The 21,645-nt window shown below is 42.1% G+C and overlaps 1 protein-coding gene across 10 annotated transcripts in view; it reads right to left on the bottom strand.

Annotated features, from left to right (window-relative positions):
• The window catches only part of fbrsl1 (fibrosin-like 1), a 376,696-nt gene that overhangs the window by 280,946 nt on the left and 74,105 nt on the right, over positions 1-21,645 (bottom strand). For all 10 annotated transcript variants that reach the window (XM_038704691.1, XM_038704683.1, XM_038704684.1 and 7 more), the window contains exons 2-3: positions 4,962-5,049; positions 3,265-3,581 (exon numbers count right to left, since the gene is read on the bottom strand). In XM_038704691.1, the coding sequence (XP_038560619.1) occupies positions 3,265-3,581; positions 4,962-5,031 (387 nt within the window). In that variant the 5' untranslated portion in view covers positions 5,032-5,049. The remainder of the gene's footprint in view (positions 1-3,264; positions 3,582-4,961; positions 5,050-21,645) is intronic.

The raw sequence follows: 21,645 nt of genomic DNA, 5'->3' as shown, positions 1-21,645 counted from the left end.
GTGCTTACACTCTTTGAATCATCCCTAACATTTCTCTAATCACAATAAGGTGCCCGTGACAAAGCAGGACAGCTGTGTTTGTACAGTTGATTTGCACAGGTAAGTAAGCAGCTTTCCTTTGAGAAATGGGGGGATTCGAAGAAAATAAACACACTGTAATCAAATGCGGCCACAGCTACAAATTGCTTTGGGCTGTAATGAAACGGGTTACGGGAGCGGGCGCGACCCCCGTACCGTCTAAGCCTTCATCAAGGGAGCTTGATCTTATCAGCACAGAGTTGGAATATCAACAACACCGACCGAACGATTGTGTTTAGAGGCCAAGAGCGCTGGGAGAAACCCATAACCTGGGGCACTTACGGAGAGACAGAAGCAGCTGTGCACGAGTTACAGAGTAAAATAGGACAATCAAATGACGGCGACAGTAACCCGAAGGTGACGGGGATTTATGAAACATGTTCATCCCAAAGTGCTTTAGAGAACAGCAAAGGGCTTAGATAGAGATTAAAAGAAACAAGATAGAGTAAATATTGGTAAGTTGGCCATGTGGGCTCATTGAACCCAAGGAGGATGGGATGTTGATGTTGGCAGAAAGCTGATGAGGAAGTAGCCTGACTGTAAGGCTTGATAGAAAGACAACCATGCTGGCCATCAGTCACTTCAAAGAGGTCTGGAGGACCCCCAATTCACGCATCACCCACCGAGGGTGTGTGAGCTTATCGGGGCATGATGCAATAGGTCAGAGCCATTTCCTTGCCAAATGCTGCTGTGTCCTCCTCATAATTGATGAGCAATTAGCACAGGTAGTGTAGGTCATGAGCTCCACTCAAGCATACAGTAAGAAGGTGAAAGCATGAGTCATGACCGATCATCAGACATTTCCATTGGGTACACGCTTCAAAGACTGCATTTAATTCGCCGTGATGCAACTTAGTAACTGAAAACAAAATGCGATGACTGCTGTCACTTACAGTAAGCAGTGAAATACAGTCTAGTGAAGTAAAATCAAGTAACAAATCACAAAACCACCGTGCACATCCCCTCGTGTAACTGCACCAGATCCACCAACATCATTTAATAAAATAACTCCATTTGCATGCAAATCACTCCAATTACCAACAAGTAGCTGGCATGTGAGTATCATTTCACATAGAGCCCTATCATACCTCATTTGCTCAGCCTTGAAACTTAAGCTCCTACGCAGAGCACACTGTTTTCTCTGTGTTCATTCAACATGGATTTAGCACTTGAGTAATAAAACTATTACTGCTCGGGAATGTGTAAAACAAAAAAAAATCAGATAATTGTTTAGCTTAATTTCCCTCAAAGAGGCAGCATTTTTATTAAGATAAAGCATCCAAAGAGAAACCTTTTTACAAACACAAAACTGCACTGAAACAACAAACAGGACGTTGGGAGGGACCGATGTGAAACTGTGGGGTAAAATTACTCAAACTACATTAAACAGACACATACACACACACACACAAGAACATTCCTAGAAGTCAATAGGCCAGTGTACTTTGCTGACAGCAGCGGAGACACCAGCATGCTTGCAGAAGATGCCAGTGAGAAGCACTTTGCTGCTGTGACATCCTCAAAGTCTTTCTCGGTCAGCAGTTGTCAGAAGTGGCAGTCACACTGCACAAAGGGCAGAAATATTCACACATATAACATCACAGCACGCTGCATTCATACAGATCGACAAGAATGGGCACCAACACACATTTTATGCACATTTAATAACATGTAACAAGTTTAGAGAAGCAGTGTTCCTCACTGTGGTAATAAAGGGGGAGTTTCCCCTATTTTATGATGCTCCTGGAATCTCATACTTTTTACTCATGTTGTTATCATGCTGTTTGATTATATGACGTGTAATATTTCTATCCATAGTTTTTCCAACTGTGCATGGTGTCAGTTTCCCTTCTTATATTAATTACAGGATAACAATAGTTCTTCTGTGGTTAAGGTTCATGCACACTTCTTATTCCTGACATATCTCCTTACACACCCACTCTAAGCACCATGAAGTGCCAAGCTAAATGGAATAGCTATATAACCACTGATGACGCGAGATGGGAGGTGGTGAACTGATGATAAGCTCCAAGTGGGTAAATCTACTATTTTACGTATGAGGATGGACATCTAGTTTATATTTTATGCAGTTATTTTGCTGCAAATCTGCATCCAACCTGACTAAGCACTATGTAGGAGGCAAGAGTCAATCATGACTGATTAATACCATTGCTAAGCCTACATGGGAGGTTGTCATTGAAATGAGGTGGCCCGCGGTATGATCCATGGGCTTTCAAATTAGGTCATCATCTTAAAATATGCAGACCTCAGAGGGCATGTAATACGTTAGCTATGTTTATCCAAGCTGGAGATTTATATTTCAACTACAGTAGTGCTACCATTCTCAAAATGAGCAATGGAAAAAAAACAGGCCTGCCTTGTCAGTCAGCCTGACGTCCCACAGGGAGCAATGTTTTATTTGTCATTTGGAACGTAATGACATAAAAGACATAAGCGGATGTCACCAGAGAACCTCCTTTCTTCCTGAAATCATTCCTCTGACATCAGACATACTACATAGCAATGACAGAAACCGTTATCAGCACATGGCACATCAGCTTGTGTCAGATGAACGTGCAATAGGCAGTTTATAGTTTTAAGAGCAAAAATGTCAAGAGTGGCCTGACAACTCATCCTGATTCAGAGTATAAAACAGTCCAAGCCAGAGCCACTACTGACACAGCAGCACCTGTTTATTTCCACCAGCAAAACATATGCTGCCAATGATTAACATCTCATTTACAAAGCCTTGAACTTGTAATATTCTGCAAACAGAGTTGTGCAATGTAGTTGTTGTCAAACACCTTCATGTCAAGGACTCCAAACATATTTAGCTCCATGAACCAGGTACAAACGTTTATGACTTTATTGAACTCTGTAGCTGTCAACAGCCCTGTGTGAAGAGAATCAAACCAAGGATTGATCAGGGACACCTTGAGGGGGGCCTGAACCTCTGAGAATATCTGGTCTACACAAGCAGATGATTAGAAGAGTCATCCTCATCCGGTCTCTAATTGGCATCCTCTCAAGCAATTTAGAGACAAATTAGACTAGTCCTCACGTTGCCTGTGAGTGAGTGGGGGGCCTCAAGGACCCCCACTTTGAGAACCACTCCACTGATGAAGAATGCAGCGCACACACACACACACACACACACACACAGGTAATGGTCCGGTTACACCTTACCTCCAGACGGTCCAGGCTGATGAAGCTGGCGATAGCAAATCCATCAATGATATCCTCCTCCTGCGAGCTGGACTCCCGTCTCTTCCGCCGGGGGGGACGCGGAGCTCTGGCGGCGGCTGCGGGGTGCGGCGCCTTTTTACCGGGCAGGGAGGCGGCGTCCCTCCCCGGACTGTGTCCCTCCCTGTCGGAGCAGGAGGAGTTGGGGTCGGGGCTGCGGGCGTCTCTGCTTCCTGCCTCCCGCAACCTCCGCACCCTCTCCCGCTTGGACCGGCATCTCCGACCCTGCTTCAATTTCCCATCCATGTTGCTGGAGGAAGCTTGCAGTGTCAAAAAAGAAATATAAATATAACTCCACAGAAGGTGCTCGCCTAAACGCCCGCTGCACCGCGTAACAACAAATTACACACACCGAACTGAGAATCGTGGGGTGCGCTATAACGTGAAGACAGCGCTGCGTGTGTGGAAATAAGAACGCAAATATAGCCTTATAACACTCAATGACCTTGGGTATAAACCTCCCCAATCTCCATTACGATAAGCAAATGTTCAAGTATCCCACTCGGGCATTAGAGAGGGTGCAAAGCGACGCGGATCCACACGTTATTTTGTCACGAATCTGAACTATGTCGACGCGGTATCCGTTAAAGCAGGTGCAAAACGGTGAAATAGTTAAAATCCACGCATTACACTCGCTTTGTAACTTTTGTTGCATTGGAATAATAACAAGCAATGTTCTAACCTCGCTGCATACCGCAGACAGCGCAGAGAAATCATGTCGCTGCCCGTTGTTGTTTTCCACCACCCCAATCCATGATCCAAGGCTGTCAAATAAAGAGCTCGGGATACTATCCGTCCGAAACAAAACGCCTGGCGAACAAGTAGGCTACGTATCGATTGTAGCTGTCGGTTGAGCGAATAAACCCGTACGCGTTGAGTTTTAAACCATATTCCTCTCTGCGCTTCAGGGGCAAAGAATCCCAAGTCTGAGAGCTACTTATGCGCAATATTTCCTAAATGATCCGAACCGTCCAAATAAGACAACCATCCAGTGTGTAATCAAACTCCATGAGGCAACGAAGCGGTCTATTCCAGTTTAGATAATGTTGAGTTTCCTATAAATCCACTCCAGTCCGTCCCTTGGCTGCTCAGTTGCTCGGTGGCTCATGGTATTTTCTATTCGCATAAGAAGGCTTTGATAAGTGTCCTTAAAGCGACAGGAGTGATTAAAATCTTCTCTCCCCCCTCTCATTCCCTTCATCCGAAATTAAGAGACACAGCCAAGCTTCAGAGAACCCACATAACTGACGTATTTCCGCCACCTCTGGCTTACAATTTACCATAGGAAGGAAACTGGTGCTGGGGGGTGGGGGGCGGTGTTGGAGAAAATCATTCTCTGTTGGGCACACTTTGTCACACAAGGCACTATTTTAGTCTGTCTGTCTGCCAGAGCCGATGCCACATCATGCATATCCCACTGTGCTGTGCTGTCACTGGTAGAAAATGCCAGGCGCACACTCACTCACTCACTCACTCACTCACCTATCAGGTTTTGACAACTTATGTTGGCTCTGGCCATCATCCCCCAACTCTATGAGTTCACCAGCAGAGGACTCAAAGTGGAGAGTTACATTGTCAGACTAATGTGAAAATGTCAGGAGTGTGCAGTAAATATTTGAAGTGTGTGTCACCATGCTTACCCTGCCCCAGCTTTGTAAACCCTACAGCGGGGTTAGTGCGTTTCCCACTTTGCAGCATGGGGACCTCCATGGAGTTCCAGGGAGTGATCTGCAAAGTAAAGCACAGCTTCATTTATCTCCTTTCTAACAGTAGAAATGAGGGCAATGACATTATATAATCACTGTATTGTGTAACAATTATTTCCATTATAGGTTTCACTGCCCCTACTGTTATAACTCCACCTACTCTACTCTTACTTTATGAAGGTAAAAAAAACATGTTCTGAATTGGGCCGCGAGGTTCTGTGGTGTAAATTATTAGTTTGTGAGGTCTTTAATATGCAAAAGTGTGAGAACCACTACAAGAGATTAAATTCATACAGTGTACTATAGTATGCAACTTGTTCTAAAGTGTTATTTGTGGCTGAACTAAGTGCAGTTTATTAAATAATTGGAAAGATATCTACTGTAAATGATGAAGCCCACTGAACTCCTGCTCTTTTCATCTCATCTTTATAACACTATAATATAGTATGTTCACTGTAACATCAATCCTACATGAAAATTTAAACCCAGAAATGAATATTTAAACTGATAATAACACTTACTACTATAGTCTATAAAGTTAACATTCAGAGGAAACTTGTAAAATCAATATCAATCAATGACACTGAAAATCATTGTTGGTTGTAGCCCTACTTGAAAACTTTCTCTCTCCCTCTGAGATTGAATGCCGGAAGCTTGCTGGAGCTGTGAACCTGCCATAAAGGATGGCAGGTTAAGATTGTTTTCACTTTATCAGACAATGTACATTAAATTGTCAAGCTGCCATTAAATGGGTAGAACATAGTGTAGCAGAACCCCAGGGCCACCTATATAAGACACCGCATTCAGAACAGATTTTGGATTAATCATGTTACAACAATACAGCTAAAAATGACAGAAAAGATGACAAAGTGTGACTCCACACCCTGTATGATGCAACTACATGCTCATAAGTCAGCAGCTCATTCTATTGCAGATCTAATAAGAAAAGATGCCTATGAACTACATTGTGACTATTTGCAGTTTTCATTAGTAAGAGTCTGAGGGAGAGAAACACTGATGATGAACCATTAATATCAGAGATTTACTTATTATCTCACACGAAGGTTTGCGAGCTGAAAAAAAATTACAATATTCAGCCAGTGTGAAATGTTGCATATAAGATTCTTTTGGCTCATTATTTGATCTTCACAGTACAAGAAGCAGCGAAAGCAAAGCTGCGAGAGCCAGAGTGAAATATTTAGGCAGTTAGTGTGGTGGTTCAGGTGTGGGAGTTTTCCTTTACTGCGAGACTCTTCTGTGAAACTGCAAGGCAACGCATCAAAATGCAAAACGGAACTACTTCTATGCAAATACAGCATGTGCTGCGGGGTAAATTATCCAGAGCATTGTAGGTGATTAAACCAGAGACTGCAGTAAGTGAGTGAGTAAGATGAAGTTTTTATGATACACACCGCTGCGTCAGTCCACACTGTGTAATCTATACGCAAATATCAAAGATGTTAGACTTGCTTATCACTGGCTGCTGCTCAAGCCCTGTAACTAAGAACGCTCCCATGTACTTTCCACCCAAGCAGTAAATTTGAGGAAGGCAGAAAGTGTATTCTACCTGTATGTTTCTTTGGAGGACAATAACCAGGTGAGTAGCACATCAATCTTTGAGCAAATGGACCTTTTGGGAACTTGAGACGGTATCATTTTCATGTTACTTTAACCTCTGTACCCACTGTGAATAAACCCCTCTCTGTTTGAGCAGCTTTACAGGAACTAATTCAGTAAGGAGATTAAAAAAGGGGGAACAGGTATGGTGAGAGGGGCCGTGGAGGAGAGGGAAGAGATTACCTCTGTTTCTTCCATGCTACTATTTGCTGTGAGCTTAATCCATAGCTACAGACTCTGAGCTCCCACATCGCAGTCATTCAAACACTAGCCTCTTTGAAACGCTTAGCCCCGGCTGGGACTGGAAGCTAAAGGGAGGGAGCCTGTCATGCTTTTATGATGTTTAAGCGGCAGAATTGTTTTTCTTTGCTTCTGCCACCAAGATAAGGTACATCATTTGATGTCACTGGGGTCAAGGTGCTTCTTGTGTAAAAGGGTTATTTTCCATTGAGATAGTTCTGTGAGTGAACTGTGTTCTGTGTACATGGGATTGAGAGGTGAGGGATCTGAAGCAAGCAATAATTAGAAAAAAAAAACAACTCTTCAAGTACACACCGTATCCTTTATAAAGAACATAGCCCCACAGAAATCAATAAGCCTAGATTTCACACTAGAACACTCAACAGCTGTAAGACACAAATCCCTACACTGCTGGAAAGAAAATAAATTCAGTTGTGTCTCACAACAGAATTTGTGCACAGTCAGTATATCAGGACCACATTCATCACTTGTAGAAGCCATCTCTCAGCATTCTTAAGGTATGGTAATGGTTGAACTGGCAGATTTTGTTCCACCCGCTGTTTAGTTTGAGTGCGCTTGCAACCCTTTGCCAGACAAGAACATCAGTATTGGTCGATTGTGCCAATGTGTGGCACAAATTCTCGCTTTCTACAATATCTGTGCATGACAAGAGCACAGTATGGTTCAGGCAAAGTGGTTATGGCAAATATATTAAGGTAAAGGTATGGTTAGAGTTGGGAAGCTAAAACACTTTAAGGGCATGGAAAGACCGTGGTTAAGGTTAATAAAAGGCAAGATTACTGTGGGTCTGTGAGGGAACCCACTCTCTAGTCTCCTACATGCTGACTCAGACTGCTCTGTGCATTATTAACTGTTCACTGCTGGTTGAGTTTGTTTGGTTTTCTTTGTCTTGGGTTAGGGTCTTGAGACAAATAAGGTGACTCCTGGTTCAACTTTCCTCCCAGGCTCACTGGGTGCATGCACTGTAAACCAACCCTGCACTTTTTTTGGGCATTAGCTAGCCCAGCTGATGCTGTAGTTTTTAGCCATAGCGTGGCTCTAGGGATGGCAATGTGAGTGCGCAAGTCTTACGGTCGGTCAGTCAGTCCACTACTTTGGACTGTTCGCTATTAAATTTAGTACAGAAATTCATGGTTCCCCGAGGTGAAGACTTTTCCTGTAGTGCCACAAGCAGGTTGACATTTTTGTCTTTTAGTGAAATGTCTCAACTACTATTGGATCGATTGCTGGAGAATTTTGTACAGATACCCATGGTGCACAGAGGGTGAGTCCTAATGACTTTGGTGATCGCCACCAGCAGATCAAAGTGAACTCTCATTCTGTGAAATATCTGCCCAGCTGATTGACACAAACATTTGTACAGACATCTGTGGTTAACAGATAATGAATTCTAGTGATTATCCCTGACCTTTTCTCAGCACCACCATTAGACAATTGACATTTGTTGTTTTGACTGAAATATCTCAACTACTATTGGATGGATTGCCGTGAAATTTGGTATAGACATTCATGTTTCCACAACAAATTATCCCAATATCTTCTGGAAAATGATTTGCCATTGTTTAATTAAACCAGCAGCAGCACGCTCATGTATTTAATCCACCAGAAACTCTAGCAGAAACGGCAACCAGCTGTTTTGAATATGGAGTTGTTGGATTCTGACTGAGACATCTCAATTTGCTGCCCTAGCTGTCACTGAGGAATTAATGTGAGGGAAAACATAAGTCTGTGGCTTTATGCCTATAGGGCTTTCGGCTGCCTCTGTGACACATCATGGAGTAATTCACTAGTTTGGTGGCAATTTACAGGCAGCTTCAACAAGAAACCCGCCTGGGGGCCTCGACCAACAAGCGCTCTCTCGGGAAACCGTGGCCAGCTATAGGATTGCCTAGTCCAGGCCCTGCAAACCGGCGCATGAAAAATTAACCTGCTCACTCCACAGACAGAGCTTACACATTCTTCCTGCCTGAGAGCCTCCTTACACACTACCTTCATCTCACCCCTTTATTTATCCCTCTTTTTTCTCAGCCTTTCTTCTCCTCTTCATCTCTCTTGTTTTCTCTCCCTGCATGCAATCTGTACAGCTCGTGTTATTTAGATCTATCACAGAGACAGCACGCTGTATCTTTGCTTCAAAGACAACAGCTGCTTGTTTCATGTTGAACACAGACAATTATTTATAGACTGGCAGACTTAGCATGAGCCTATCAGATATTGCATGCGTAATGTAAACATGTACATAGCCACTGCCATCAAGTAGTAATGAATCATTCCAGAGTAGTAAATCACTGAAAGTCAAATGGAAGTCACCAACTTAAATAAGTGAGGTAACAACAGGGGATTAGTCAAGAAACTGATAGCAAAGGCAGTGAGGTGTCAATAATTTAACAGAATGGGCTGTAAATCTAAGTGCCTTTGGATATTTCATACCACTGGGGAGCAAAGTTTAATCAAACAGAAAGATTGGCCCCAGAGCTGTGTGGGTGAGAGAGCTGAATTTATTGGCAGCTCTTAAACAGGCAGTAGGGTTTTTATTACAGGCATCATTCAGGGCGAAATTAGCAACATGACCTGCTATTTTAGTGAAATAAATTAAGTTAAGAAATTGATGTGGACAAATGTCACGTTAAATGTCATCATAAAAAACTATGCTTCTTTGAATTATCGTAAGCCGCGAGGGGATGTATTTCTCTTCCCATTTTTTTTTCTCCATCTCTTCCCCCCCCACTCTGAGGATCCTTCAGTCAAGTATTCCCACTTTTCTTGTTTTGGTTCCAGGCACCGCTCAACATTTTGAGCGAAATGCCATAATGGTTTTTATTGATCTTTGATGTCTGGTGCCCTCTCTGATGCTAAAGTAACAATGCTCTCTGCCTTTCCAAATCGCATCTACGGATGTTGTGACAGCAGAGCTTTTCGCAAAAGAGCCCACAGGCGATCGATACTTCCCAAGAACTGTGCTTTCGATTTCCATCGGTTGGTGGAAGGATACAGTGAAGATGTCATTTCACTTTATAACTGTGATGCCTATACTCCCTACACATTTAGTAGCACCTGCAGTTTACCAGTATTATCCTCTCATATACTCTATTTAAGGTGTAGGAAAACAGAAATAGGTAGCTTGGCTGCTCAAGGAATAGTTCAACATTTTCAGAAACAGACTGGATTTGCTTCCTAGGTGAGAGTTAGCAAAGACTGATACCCCAACCAAATGTGTCTGTTAAAAACTAAACATCTCCTGGCTACAGCTTCATATTTAACAGATATAAGGGTATATAAATCTTCTCATCTAACCCTCGCCTAGAAAGCAAATGAGAGCATATCCCAAAATCTCAAACTATTACTTTAACTATGCAGTTTTGCTTTATCCCAAAAGCACCAGTTCACTAAACACTGAACAGACAGATGAGAAACTGCAAGTCGATTCATCAAACAGAGTTTAGTTAATTAAAAAGCTTATTTGCTAAAAGGTCAATGCATTCCTTTAAGCAAAATGGAGTGCTTTATGTAAAATGTTAATTTTTAAAGTACTTTATAATGTGTTTTGCATGATTTGCATGACAGGGAGCTCCAGTGATTAGACTGCAGTGTGACCTGTGACTCAGTGGAGGAGGAAAGTGGGAAAAAACAGGTTGAATTACTTTCTCAGGGATTGGTATCAAAGTCTCACAAAAAAGCGGCAGTTAAGGATCATCTGTGTAACTGTCACATCTTCTCTTTTAATGTCTGAACCCAGTTTGCATGCATGTGACTTGGTAAATTGCTTGAGGACAGGCAAAGATTGACGGGGTGTGAGTAGTTTCTTTTACATAGGCAACGTCTCTTTTCTCTGGCGCTTTGTGGGAGACAAAAACTATTCCCACTGGTCACGCTGCAATTAGCACCCGAGCCACCAAACCCCAGAAGCTGCGGCAATCACTTGTGCCAAGTCCCCAAACAACCGCCTCCACAAACCCTCCCCGCCCCGACCCCCGCCACACACACACAAAGCCCATTCTCCCGCCTTTCACTTCTCGCTCGGGTCTCGCTCAGGGTTTCTCCAACATGCAACCATGTGGTAATGTACATTGTAACTGTTCACAATGCCACATTAGCAGAGGTGATGTTTTCTCAGTGGCACTCAACAGGCTGACACAATGTGACAAACTGTCAAGGGGGAGGGCTTCCCCACCCAGGACCTCGCTTGCTGGTTAGAACGTGTGAATAAGTGAGCGAGTGACACTGAATGAGAGTAACAGAGAGAGAGAGAAAGAGAGACTTTTCTCAGCTTGTTTTCCACGCATATCTGCAGCTACGCAGTATAATGAGCGCGATGTTAACAGAGAGGGTAAACATAGAAGGCAGCATAAACAGGCTGACGGTAGGCAGCAGTGAAGACTGACTGTGTTTGTGTAATGAGAGGGCTCCACACACAAGCCCGTATCCATCCTCATGGATGGTTAATAAAGGACGTTATGAGAAATCATGAGAGTGTAGCTTTCATTTATTCACCCAAAGAGACTTATTTGACCATTTTACTTCACCAGTTCTGCTTCACATTTATACAGGTTTGACCACTAAGCAGTCGCTACGGGTTGCATTCTTTGCTCAATAGCGCATCAATAGCATCTGCTGAAGGAGAATACATGAGACACTACATACAGCTTTGTAAGCATGCTCTGAATAAATGAAATATTCAACTAAATGTCAAAGCATTGTTCAGTAGTAGTTTTATGTACATAAACTGTCCTCTCACACTGTTTATGAGGTCCCATCTAGGCCTACTTTACTTGAAGCATTAAGTCACAAGTCATGGGCATTAATTCATAAGTATGCGTTACAGACATTTAACCAATGGCATTTCAACAGTACTTAGTGAGGAAAGGGAAATGTCACTCATTTCTCTCTTCTCCTTGATGCTGGCGAGGGCCTTGTGAAGCGGTGGATGAACTTTTAGTTAAGACATAAATCTTGTCACAGACTGCACACGGCATTAGTGATTGGCATCAAATGACAATGATGTACAGAGTGTACAACAACATAATGTGCCCCCCCCCCCGTACCCTAGTGTTCAGTGCTGATATGCATTATCTCAAGTGTTAATACAGCACATACATTCAAACAGCAACTGAGAGGTTTGCTGAATAACAAACGAGTGGGAAGAATAGAAAATCAACGAGCAGGGCAGATTGAAAGTTAAAAGGCTGTAAAATAAGCGTGTGTTCACATCGAGAGAGAGGCTATGAGCGGGCGTATTATACTTGGCTTCTTATAATGCTCCCCTGGCTTTCACAAGGCTCTTGATTAGCAAACAGCAGCCCCCGAGATAAAACACACTCAGACACGGACTGGATTTGCATGTAAAGAGACTGGGAGCTTTTCATGCATGCATCTACTCCAGGCAAATGAGAGAACATGACACTTTTTTGATGCGGCTCCTTCTTGCAGGAAGGCTTCCGATTCCCTTTTTGTGTTTTGTGTCCTTATGGGTCAACTTTTCCTCTCACCAGATATTTATTTGTAGCCCCATCCAAGTTACCCAAACAGGGACAATGTGTGGAGGCTCTGTAGTCATACAGGGTACTAATATTATGTTTTATAGTTGTGTCTTTATCTTGTTGTAGGTTGACTTTTATATTCAATTATGACTGAAGAACGGGTGCTTGTTTTATACGGTACTCAGCAATGTCAGGTCATGTTTGATTAGACACACATTTGCCACACAAGCAATACGTTTATGTTAAATAAAAGTTAGTGTAATTATGAATGCATTTTGATGGCTTGTAAACATTTGCAAAAGCTGGACTTGCATCCATACACAATCTTATTCCTACATGTTTGCATGCAAGGCTAGATACATTCACAGGTCTTATGCAAACTGAATCAACAGGATGTCATGTACAAGGCAAACAGACACTCCAAGACATACAGAGCTGCAGCCGCACACGTCACTCCACTCCATAGCCTTTATCGCTTTGTGTACTCAGACAAGATGTTTATAAAAAGCAGAAGAGATGATTAAAAAGTAGCTCAAGAAGATTTGCATAAACTGTGAGAGTGTGAGCGAATATGTGGATAATTTGGTTTATAAATGAAGACATGCTGAGGCAACCCAGCCTATTACTTTCATGCAAGAAAAGCAGTCGCTTCTTAAGTGCACCCCTAGTAATGACTTGGTTAAATATAATTTATGACTTGGATCCTAAGTTATTCACCGACTTGCTGATTAATTATGTAGGCCCGAAATGTAATATCTCTGATTATGTGTGATAGTAGATTTTCAGCGCTACAGATGGAGGGAGTTTCTAACAGCGGATTTATGCTAAGCAGCTTTTTTTTTTGTTAAATCGATACAGACGCATTTGAGCAAATGTAAAAAAGTGTTTATCCTCTTGCTTGATTGTATAACGCTAAAGGATTTTCTGCTGCAATACTATGCATGTGTCCATTAAAAAATCATTACTTTAGGGTCATCATTTAATTCCTGTAAAATATAGAGGATCCAGTTTTCGAAGCTAAGCTGATTTTGTTCTCCTCTCATTTTTTTAAAGAGTAAATGCCACTTCTTTTCAAATCTCATTTTTGAATATAGAACTGATTGTATGGCCCTGGAGAAAAGTAAAGTCATTCGGTAATGATACCAAATACAGGGAAGGATATGGTCAAAACCTTTCATCCATTTTTCATGCTTGTTTAACTTTTCCTACACAGTGCACTATATCCATTTTCCACATGAATTTTGAGGAGCCACAGCTCAAGATTGGTGCAGACAGCTAGTTAAATATGTATCGGCTGAGCGGTGGGCAACCTGCTGAAGTGGCAATGTACCTCCAGTAGAACAGAGGGAGTGAATGAATGATAGATCCTACAGTGAATCAGAACCTCAGCTTCTGTAAACCTTTGAGAAAAAGGCTGGTATGACACTTCTCTACATGTGCTGGATCGTGGAGGAAAAAAATATTCGAGGCGCACAATATAATGGCACAGTCTCATACTGATGTGATCCAGGCATGGCTGCCAGAGCAGCCGGGCTGCATCATTTCAGTACCTTTTACAAAAGCAACCTACATACATTTGTAATAGTTCATAATGTCTTCATGAGTCTGAATCTCTCTGAGTAGTCTGCAAGAAGACAAAATCCCTTTTTGTTCCTGTGTGGTCTATTTCCATGACAATGTGCAGTGGCACAGTGGAGCTTTCTCCAGTGAAAATATATCAACTGCAGCAGGCACAACTGAATATACTGATTTTCAGTCAGGAAGAAAACGGTGTTCCCTAAATGTAACTGCGTGTCACAGTTGTGTTACCAAGATCCAGCTAGGTGTTATGCGTGTTCCCTAAATCTAACAAGGCGTCGCGTGTGTTCCCTAAATCCAAATAGCATGGTGCAGTGAACATCATCCACAGTCTCTGTTGGTGTTTAGTGAGCCACTGTCTCCGCAGTGCTGTCTCCCAGCTGATCTGTAGTTAATCTCTTTGAGGACTCCAGTGGGAGGAAATAATGAAGGGACGAAGAGAAAGGCAGAGAAATAGAGTTACTCTCTGCTGCAGCCCAATGAGCTTCCCAAAGCTAAGGCTCCCAAGGGAGTGCTGATGTGTCCAAAACCCTAAAAAAAAACTTCACCGACTCAAGTGATTATGGTTATAGTGTGTGTTTACGTGAGTGGGTTCATGTTCGGGGTTTACTTAGAAACTAAAATATACCCAAAGTGTCTCAATATGTAGCAGCCTTTCCACAGAGCTTTCATTAAATCTGACTGATTTAAAGCATCAACACTAAAATTCATAAAATATAAGGAATTGCAGAATGTTGCCAAATGCCCATGTTTTATTTTACTAAAGGCTTAAAGTTATGAGTCTCTTTCCTTTTACATACACGTCTTCATGATTATGGTTGACTGAGACTGAAAAATCAATAATGGTTCAGCTTTTAGTGAGTGTGTTTCGCAGAAGATGGGTTGATTTCTAGCTGTTCAGATAAGACCCACAGTTTCTCTGGTGGTGAGTCCGTCAGACAAGGAAATCCTTAAAGGAATGCAACGAGTCCAACAGATTGGGGGGACAGCTCTCTTTCTGGTGATGCCTGCATTTTGGTGGGCTTCCAGGCTGGCAGTACCAGGCTGTTCCACTGCAGGCTCTGCTCACTTATCTCTCTCCCAATGCAGTTCGCCCTCCAAGCACAAGAGATCTGCCGAGGAGAAGACAGGGAAATCGTTTTCTCCCCCCCCTCAAAAGAAGCCCCTGTGTGATGCAGCGAGCAAGATGAAGATCAAACTTTCATCCGAGTGAAAAACAGGTAGTCACACATTCATAGACAGAGCAAATGCTTTCATGAACGCTGTCCCGGCAATGCATACTTTCTCATCCCGCTGTTGCCTAAAGGAGTTCTCACAATTTGTACAAGATGAGAGGCAGAGAAGGAGAGAAAGAGAGACACAAACTGACAAAGAAAGGGAGGCAGAGAGAGATTGGATGTGTTCTCCACCTTTCTTTACTTCTCCCTGGCACCCAGAGGCTTCTCCAAAGCTTTTAGAAAAAAACAAAAAAAACAAGCGGCTGTGTGATGGATCAAACAGCAGCAGCAGCAGCAGCAGCAGCAGCAGCAGCAGCCACTTCCCAGCCTACCCAGCAGACTAGGGCTTTGATATTTCATCAGTCCCTGTGTTGTGTCTGTTTTATACACTGCTGGGTAAATGAATCTTTTCCTCTGGTCCACCCCCCCCACTAATTCCACCACCCCTCAACGCCCGGGCCTACCTCCCTCAGTTGTTCCCTGTCTCCGTCTACAGTTTGTTCCAGGCTTCCCTCTCCCAAGACTGACTTGCGGTAAAGCTTGCTGTGTTCCACGCTGTGGCCCTGGCTTTAGGGGAACGATGCATTTGCCATTGTAATTGCTGCCAGCCCTGTGGGCAGAAGGCAAGATTGGCTTTCAGTCACTTTATGTGAGTCTGTCTGACTCTGAGGAAGTAGGGACATGTCATTGAACCCACTCGCTTCTTCCTCTCTTTCCCACTGGGCCAAGCCCATTGTGACAGGCATTTGCTTCATTGCTCAAAGGTGAGGATAAGCAAAATGACTTTTTTATTTTCAGTATCAAATTAAGGGCTTTAGTCTTTTGCCGATCCAGAGACCATGTTAATTTTTTCCATTCCAATTACAACTTGAATCTGAAGTCTTGAAGTCCTAGGGTATTTTTAGAGACCAACAGGAGAGAAATCTGGTTGGCAAGAGCCAACTGGGCTAGAGGAGAAAAAGAAAAATGGGCGTTTGTCCAACCTTCATGTTTGTTTTGGTTGGGAGCTCATACTTTCATGGTGTCATAGTTCTGAAATGCAGATATTTGGTGTGAAATTCAGTGTACAAAACTTGTCTTAATCTTGTAATCAAGTGCCACATGTTGAATGAGTTTAGTCTGTGTAGTTGCACATTCTAAGCCTAAACAAAATAAATAACAAACAACATAAATAACAATAAAATAAATAAATAAATAAATAAACGTAAAGACTAGGGCTGGACAACAATAACAGTAATTACCACGATGTAATTTTTAATAATATAACAAATGTTCAATAAAACAATTAATTTAAATTTTTTATTAAGATGTTTATTTTGTTGAGAAAAAAGGAATGAAAAAAGCTTTTACTTAATTTTACTCATGCATATTTGTTGACAAAGATTTTATCATAATTGTTTTGAATGTTGTACCTCAGATTTGTGAAGTGATCCACTGTTTGGCATCAAGTGTTGCCCATAAAGACGAGTTCAAATCAGGTTTCTTCAACTTTCACTCAGGGGCAAAAATCTGCCTTTAAACTCGAAAGAAATAACGATTTGATACTTATTGTGATAATTATTGATATTGAAATATATTAAACTTTTTATCGTGATAACATTTTTGGCCATATCGCCCAGCCCTAGTAAAGACACTCTGATACGCAGCTAAAACGCTGATGTGGACGAAGATCGAGCTTGTTTTAAAATTAGTGTGGATGGGGCCTAAATAATACAACCATTGTGCCTGGTCTAATGTAACACCGTACTGTATGCTAGCGCTGAAGCTCAGCTTCAAACTGTGCATAAATTTGAAGCCAGGCCACCACATTAAAAACAAACACTTTTCCTAAAACACCCTGGTTTTAGATTTTCTGTACTGCCAATTTCTCCTGGAATCCATTTTAACCTCTTACTAACTACAAGGCTTTACATGGCCAGGTGCTGGATTACATCAGTGAGCATTTAACTCCCTACTGTCCCAGCAGACCAAACTAGAGCCAGGCCAGAGTCCCGGTTAAAATCAAGCCGTGATTGAGCTTTTGCTGCACTTGCTGTACATATTTAATTAAGTATTCTGTTTGCTTGCAGTATATTTAAATCCTCAAAACATATGTTATAGAGTCTTCTTCCTGACTAGCTAGCTAATTGACACGTTGTTGTTTGCATAATACCACTCTGTAATGTTCCCTCTGGTCTTTATGTTACTACTTTAGCTCTCTCATTTATCAGTTATATGATTAGTTTGTTTGTGGCTGTTTTATCCTTTCATCAACTGTTTATTTCTTTGTGTCAGAATTATTGTTGTTTTTACTCCTTTTTTCTTTTATTTTGTTGTTCTTAAGGTACCATATATCTGGATTGTGCTCTTTATTCGCAAAGGTCAGAGGGTGGATTTGTCCTTTGACGATCATATATTTGCATGTTCAAAAGACGTGTGCGTGCCTGTGGCTGTATAGGATTATGTGTAAGCATTTTCTTTTAAACCCTTGATTTAAGACACAATTTAAGCAGGGATTTTAGAGATGCTGAGCAGGCAATTCTACATTACATGCATAGATCTTTATCAGCAATACCCTGACTTATCCTCACTGACTTACACACCTGGGAGCTGTCCAGTAGAAACACCTCACCATTGGTTGAGGGGTTTTTTTGTGCAGCTTTGTTGAGCAAGGCTCTACAACTGTACTGCCACAGTTGGGGGTTCAATTCCACCTGGGACTTTACAAATGATAGGATATTGTCATCTCTACTAAAAGTTATTTGTTTCAATGCACTGATATATTTGCATATGTGTTTATTTACTTAGTTTGTACATCACAATGATACTGGGGCTGGCTCTGCACACCTGCAATGAAGCAATTTATTTATTCTTTTAAGTTATTTTCTTTACTAGGCATCTATTTTAAGAGTAGAATATTGACTTGTTGCTACGTAAAGACAACAAATGGATGGCTCCTCCTCAGCTAGGATGTTAAGGGGGAAACTACGCATGAGTAATTGATTGTTTCCACACAAATGGGTCTATGATTAAATATTGAACTGTGCGGTGATATTGAAAGAGAGTAATCACAGCCCTGACGTTCCTGACAGGAGACAAGTGGTAGAAATGTCACGGGGACTGACAAATCAGATGTGATTCATGCAGCACAAGTGACATGCTGAATAGGCATTAACCAAGAGCTTGAATAAACCTAATTACACGAAACATCACCCCATTAAAGATCGTCTATCTCATATATATATAGATTAACTACAAGGTAACAATTGCAGGGTAATGACCCACTGAAATTTGCCTTGTATTGTCAGAACCTCTTGCTCTCTTTTTAGTCAGGAGGCACGTTTGCACAGAGGGCCAGACTTTCCACACCCTGCAATTCCAAAGAGCTAAATGAGACTCTTGCTGTGGCCCCTGCCATCCTATTGATCCCCCTCCCGAGCACTCCAAGTGGAGTTTATACTCTAAATTTAGTTTTGTGCTAAGGGGCCCTCATTAATAATAGATCCATCAGTAGGGGGTGTAGGGACCATCATTGATTGATTTCAAAGAGAGCCACAGCGTGTGTGTGTGTGTGTGTGTGTGTGTGTGTGTGTGTGTGTGTGTGTGTGTGTGTGTGTGTGTGTGTGTGTGTGTGTGTGTGTGTGTGTGTGTGAGAGAGAGAGAACACCAATTTTATTTAAGTTTATTTACCTGAATCAAATCTCCTCAGTAGTCAGCTGTCCTAAAAGCCTGCAGTGTAGGTGTAAGTTCCACACACATACACACTAACATTTACTACATTAACTAAATCCAGTCAGAAATATGAACCAAATCCTCCGGCCTGATAAGTGGGTTTAGGTGGGGCAGCTAGTTGTCAGAGGGGATCTTATTTGGATTGGATCTGGCTGCCTCGCCACAGGGTGCAACTGTAATGACAGGCCTTTCAGCAGCCACACAACCACAGTGAGCATGGCTCATCACAGACAGCAGCCCTACAGGGGAATTATGTGAAGCGACCTGGCACCACAGCACTAGATTTTCCAGTAGACTGCCTCTTGGGTTGTGTTGACAGTGAGTAAGCCTTGAATTTACTCTGCCAGTCAATAAATCCCCCCTCTCACCAAACCAATGGGAATTGATGGATCATTGAAGGTGCTCTTTTCTTCCTGTTGCACTTGTTTTATGTGCAGCTGTGGTTAGTGTGGAGTGTGGGTGTGCACTTAGATAGTTGCAAACATGCTTATATTTATTTGTAAATGCATAGAACATAGGTATGCATATGAATGAATGCTTTAAGCTTTAGTACACACTTCTACACAACAATATATACATACTGGGTATATAGCAATTTTTTTTGCACATGGTGCTTACAGATAATTCCACACCTGTGGTTGGTATTTGTGTTTTAAAAAAAGCACAACTTTGATTCACATGAAACCTCAGCCATCACAAAGGCGTCCGTTGTGACATATGTATACGCCCGTGCGTGTTTACGTGTCTCTGTTTGAGAAAGCTCTTGGATCAAAGTGTCAAACCAGTCCCCAGTGCAGCGCAGCAGGAGGCGAGAGGTGTTTGTGCTTCCTAATCAGCCTCCTGCGCAAAAAGCCACTGGCTTTGTCTCATGCCCCCTCTGCTTGTGGAGATAATGTGACACATACAGTTGTGCTGGTTTATTCATAATAATGGGCTGACTTGTCAGGATTATTAATCAAAGGAACTCCCGGAAAGCAGAGGCTTCTGTGAGCCTTGTGGGGAGTCGCGTATTCAAGAGCTGCATATCTGATTAAAATACTGCCGGCATTATGAGCAGAGGCCCCCGAGATCAGATAGTTAAGCAATTAGGCCTGTGTGAACACTCAGAAGTAATGGAGAGACTGGTGCATGTTCCAGCTGTTCTGTCTTTGAGTCTGACAGGCGTCAGCACAGCCAGCCCTTGACCTCGCAGATCTGAAACAGCTTGCTTACCCACCATTTACCAACATATTATACCGCCTCCTGCAGTTCCCCTTGAAAAGAGATGAATTGGATAAGTGCGGAATTTTGTTGATATGTGTAGAATATGAACCTCAAAATATATTTTATTACACGTTCTTGGTAGCATAGCATAATGGCTATGTATTTTTCTCAAGGTATGAGTTCTGCAGAACTGACTTGGAGCGCAAAGACAAAGATTTAACCAAACTGGGAGCTAATGCAGCAATGCTTCTTTACTATTGGGTAGATTTAATAAAAATTGCAACAATCATTTTTGGTGTATCAATAACTCTAGTCGACAGTACAAGATCTTCATTCAACGTTTAGTGCCAATTCAGGAAATAGTGTTATGTTCATATGGTGAAGTGAAAAGTAAGGATGTGTATGCCTTAGGCACCAGAGGCTGTGCTTTTTGTAAACATCCTGTTTGGTGAGTGGGTTGTCTCCTCACACAAAGTTATTTCGGTTCTTGTATTGATGATGCTGTAGTTTGAAGACACCTCTTCTGTACACACAGTTTCTCTCTGCAGTTTGCAGTGCATTTGCCTAACTGGGCCTTTCTGTCATAACCTGTGACTTTTTGACAGTGACTTCTATCCTTAATGGGGGAAAAAAATATTCTCAAATATTATATTTAGTTGTAACTTGTTTGTGTTGGGGGGCAAAAACTAAAACTAAACAAAATACATCCCACATGACTTTGAGGAAAGCGACACCCTCACATCCTGTTTCAGCACAATACGCATTGACCACATTAAGATCTGTGATGTATGTACTTCTTTTACCACATATGAACTTCCTCTTTTAAATTTTTTAATTACTTTCATATGCAAAGTACATTGCATAATCACATTCTGGTATGTTGCATTATTATTATTATTATTATATTTAATATATAATTTGAGATTGTTACCTTATTCTTATTATTTAAAGATATTATGAAAGATTTCTGGGTGAGAAGATAGAGGAGCATTTTGGATTCCACTAACCAATTAGGGGCAGATCTAGTCCACGCTGCCCATCCTGCTGTTAAAATGAAAAATGTCCCTACTGAGATCATAGAGTAATACACCAAAATTTACATTTTTCTAATTTGGAATCATAACCTTTAACTGAAAAATCGTACACAGACCGTTAATCCCGTCTCGTTGCGTCATCTGTCTCCACAGTGACGATTAATGAACCCTTCCAAACCCTCCTGGTCCATAGAGGGAGGGGAGGGTGAGGGGAGAAGCCTCTGCAGGACTGCAGCAGGGCTGGCTGGTCTTGTCAGCTGGCTGTGTTCAAGTGTCAGCTCAGCTCCCTGGATCAGCATGCTCTTCAATGGCGCCACCTCCCCTCTAATCCCTGCCTGTCATTCCACTGCATTCACAGCTCGGGCCCTCCCCTGCACAACCCCTCAGCGTTAAAGACATCTCAGTGTATTCACACATCTCTCTGCCTCTCTTTTCCTCTCAGTTCAAGTCAGTTCATTTAATATAAATTCAACTTTAGTATGCTTCAATAGCTGCATATTTGAGAGCAGAAACCTATGCT

This window comes from Micropterus salmoides, unplaced genomic scaffold, assembly GCF_014851395.1.
Source record: "Micropterus salmoides isolate LMB-PRFRI ecotype aquatic unplaced genomic scaffold, ASM1485139v1 Ms_hic_scaffold_7, whole genome shotgun sequence".
Classification (NCBI taxonomy): domain Eukaryota; kingdom Metazoa; phylum Chordata; class Actinopteri; order Centrarchiformes; family Centrarchidae; genus Micropterus; species Micropterus salmoides.
This window is presented reverse-complemented; position numbering and strand designations above follow the sequence as displayed.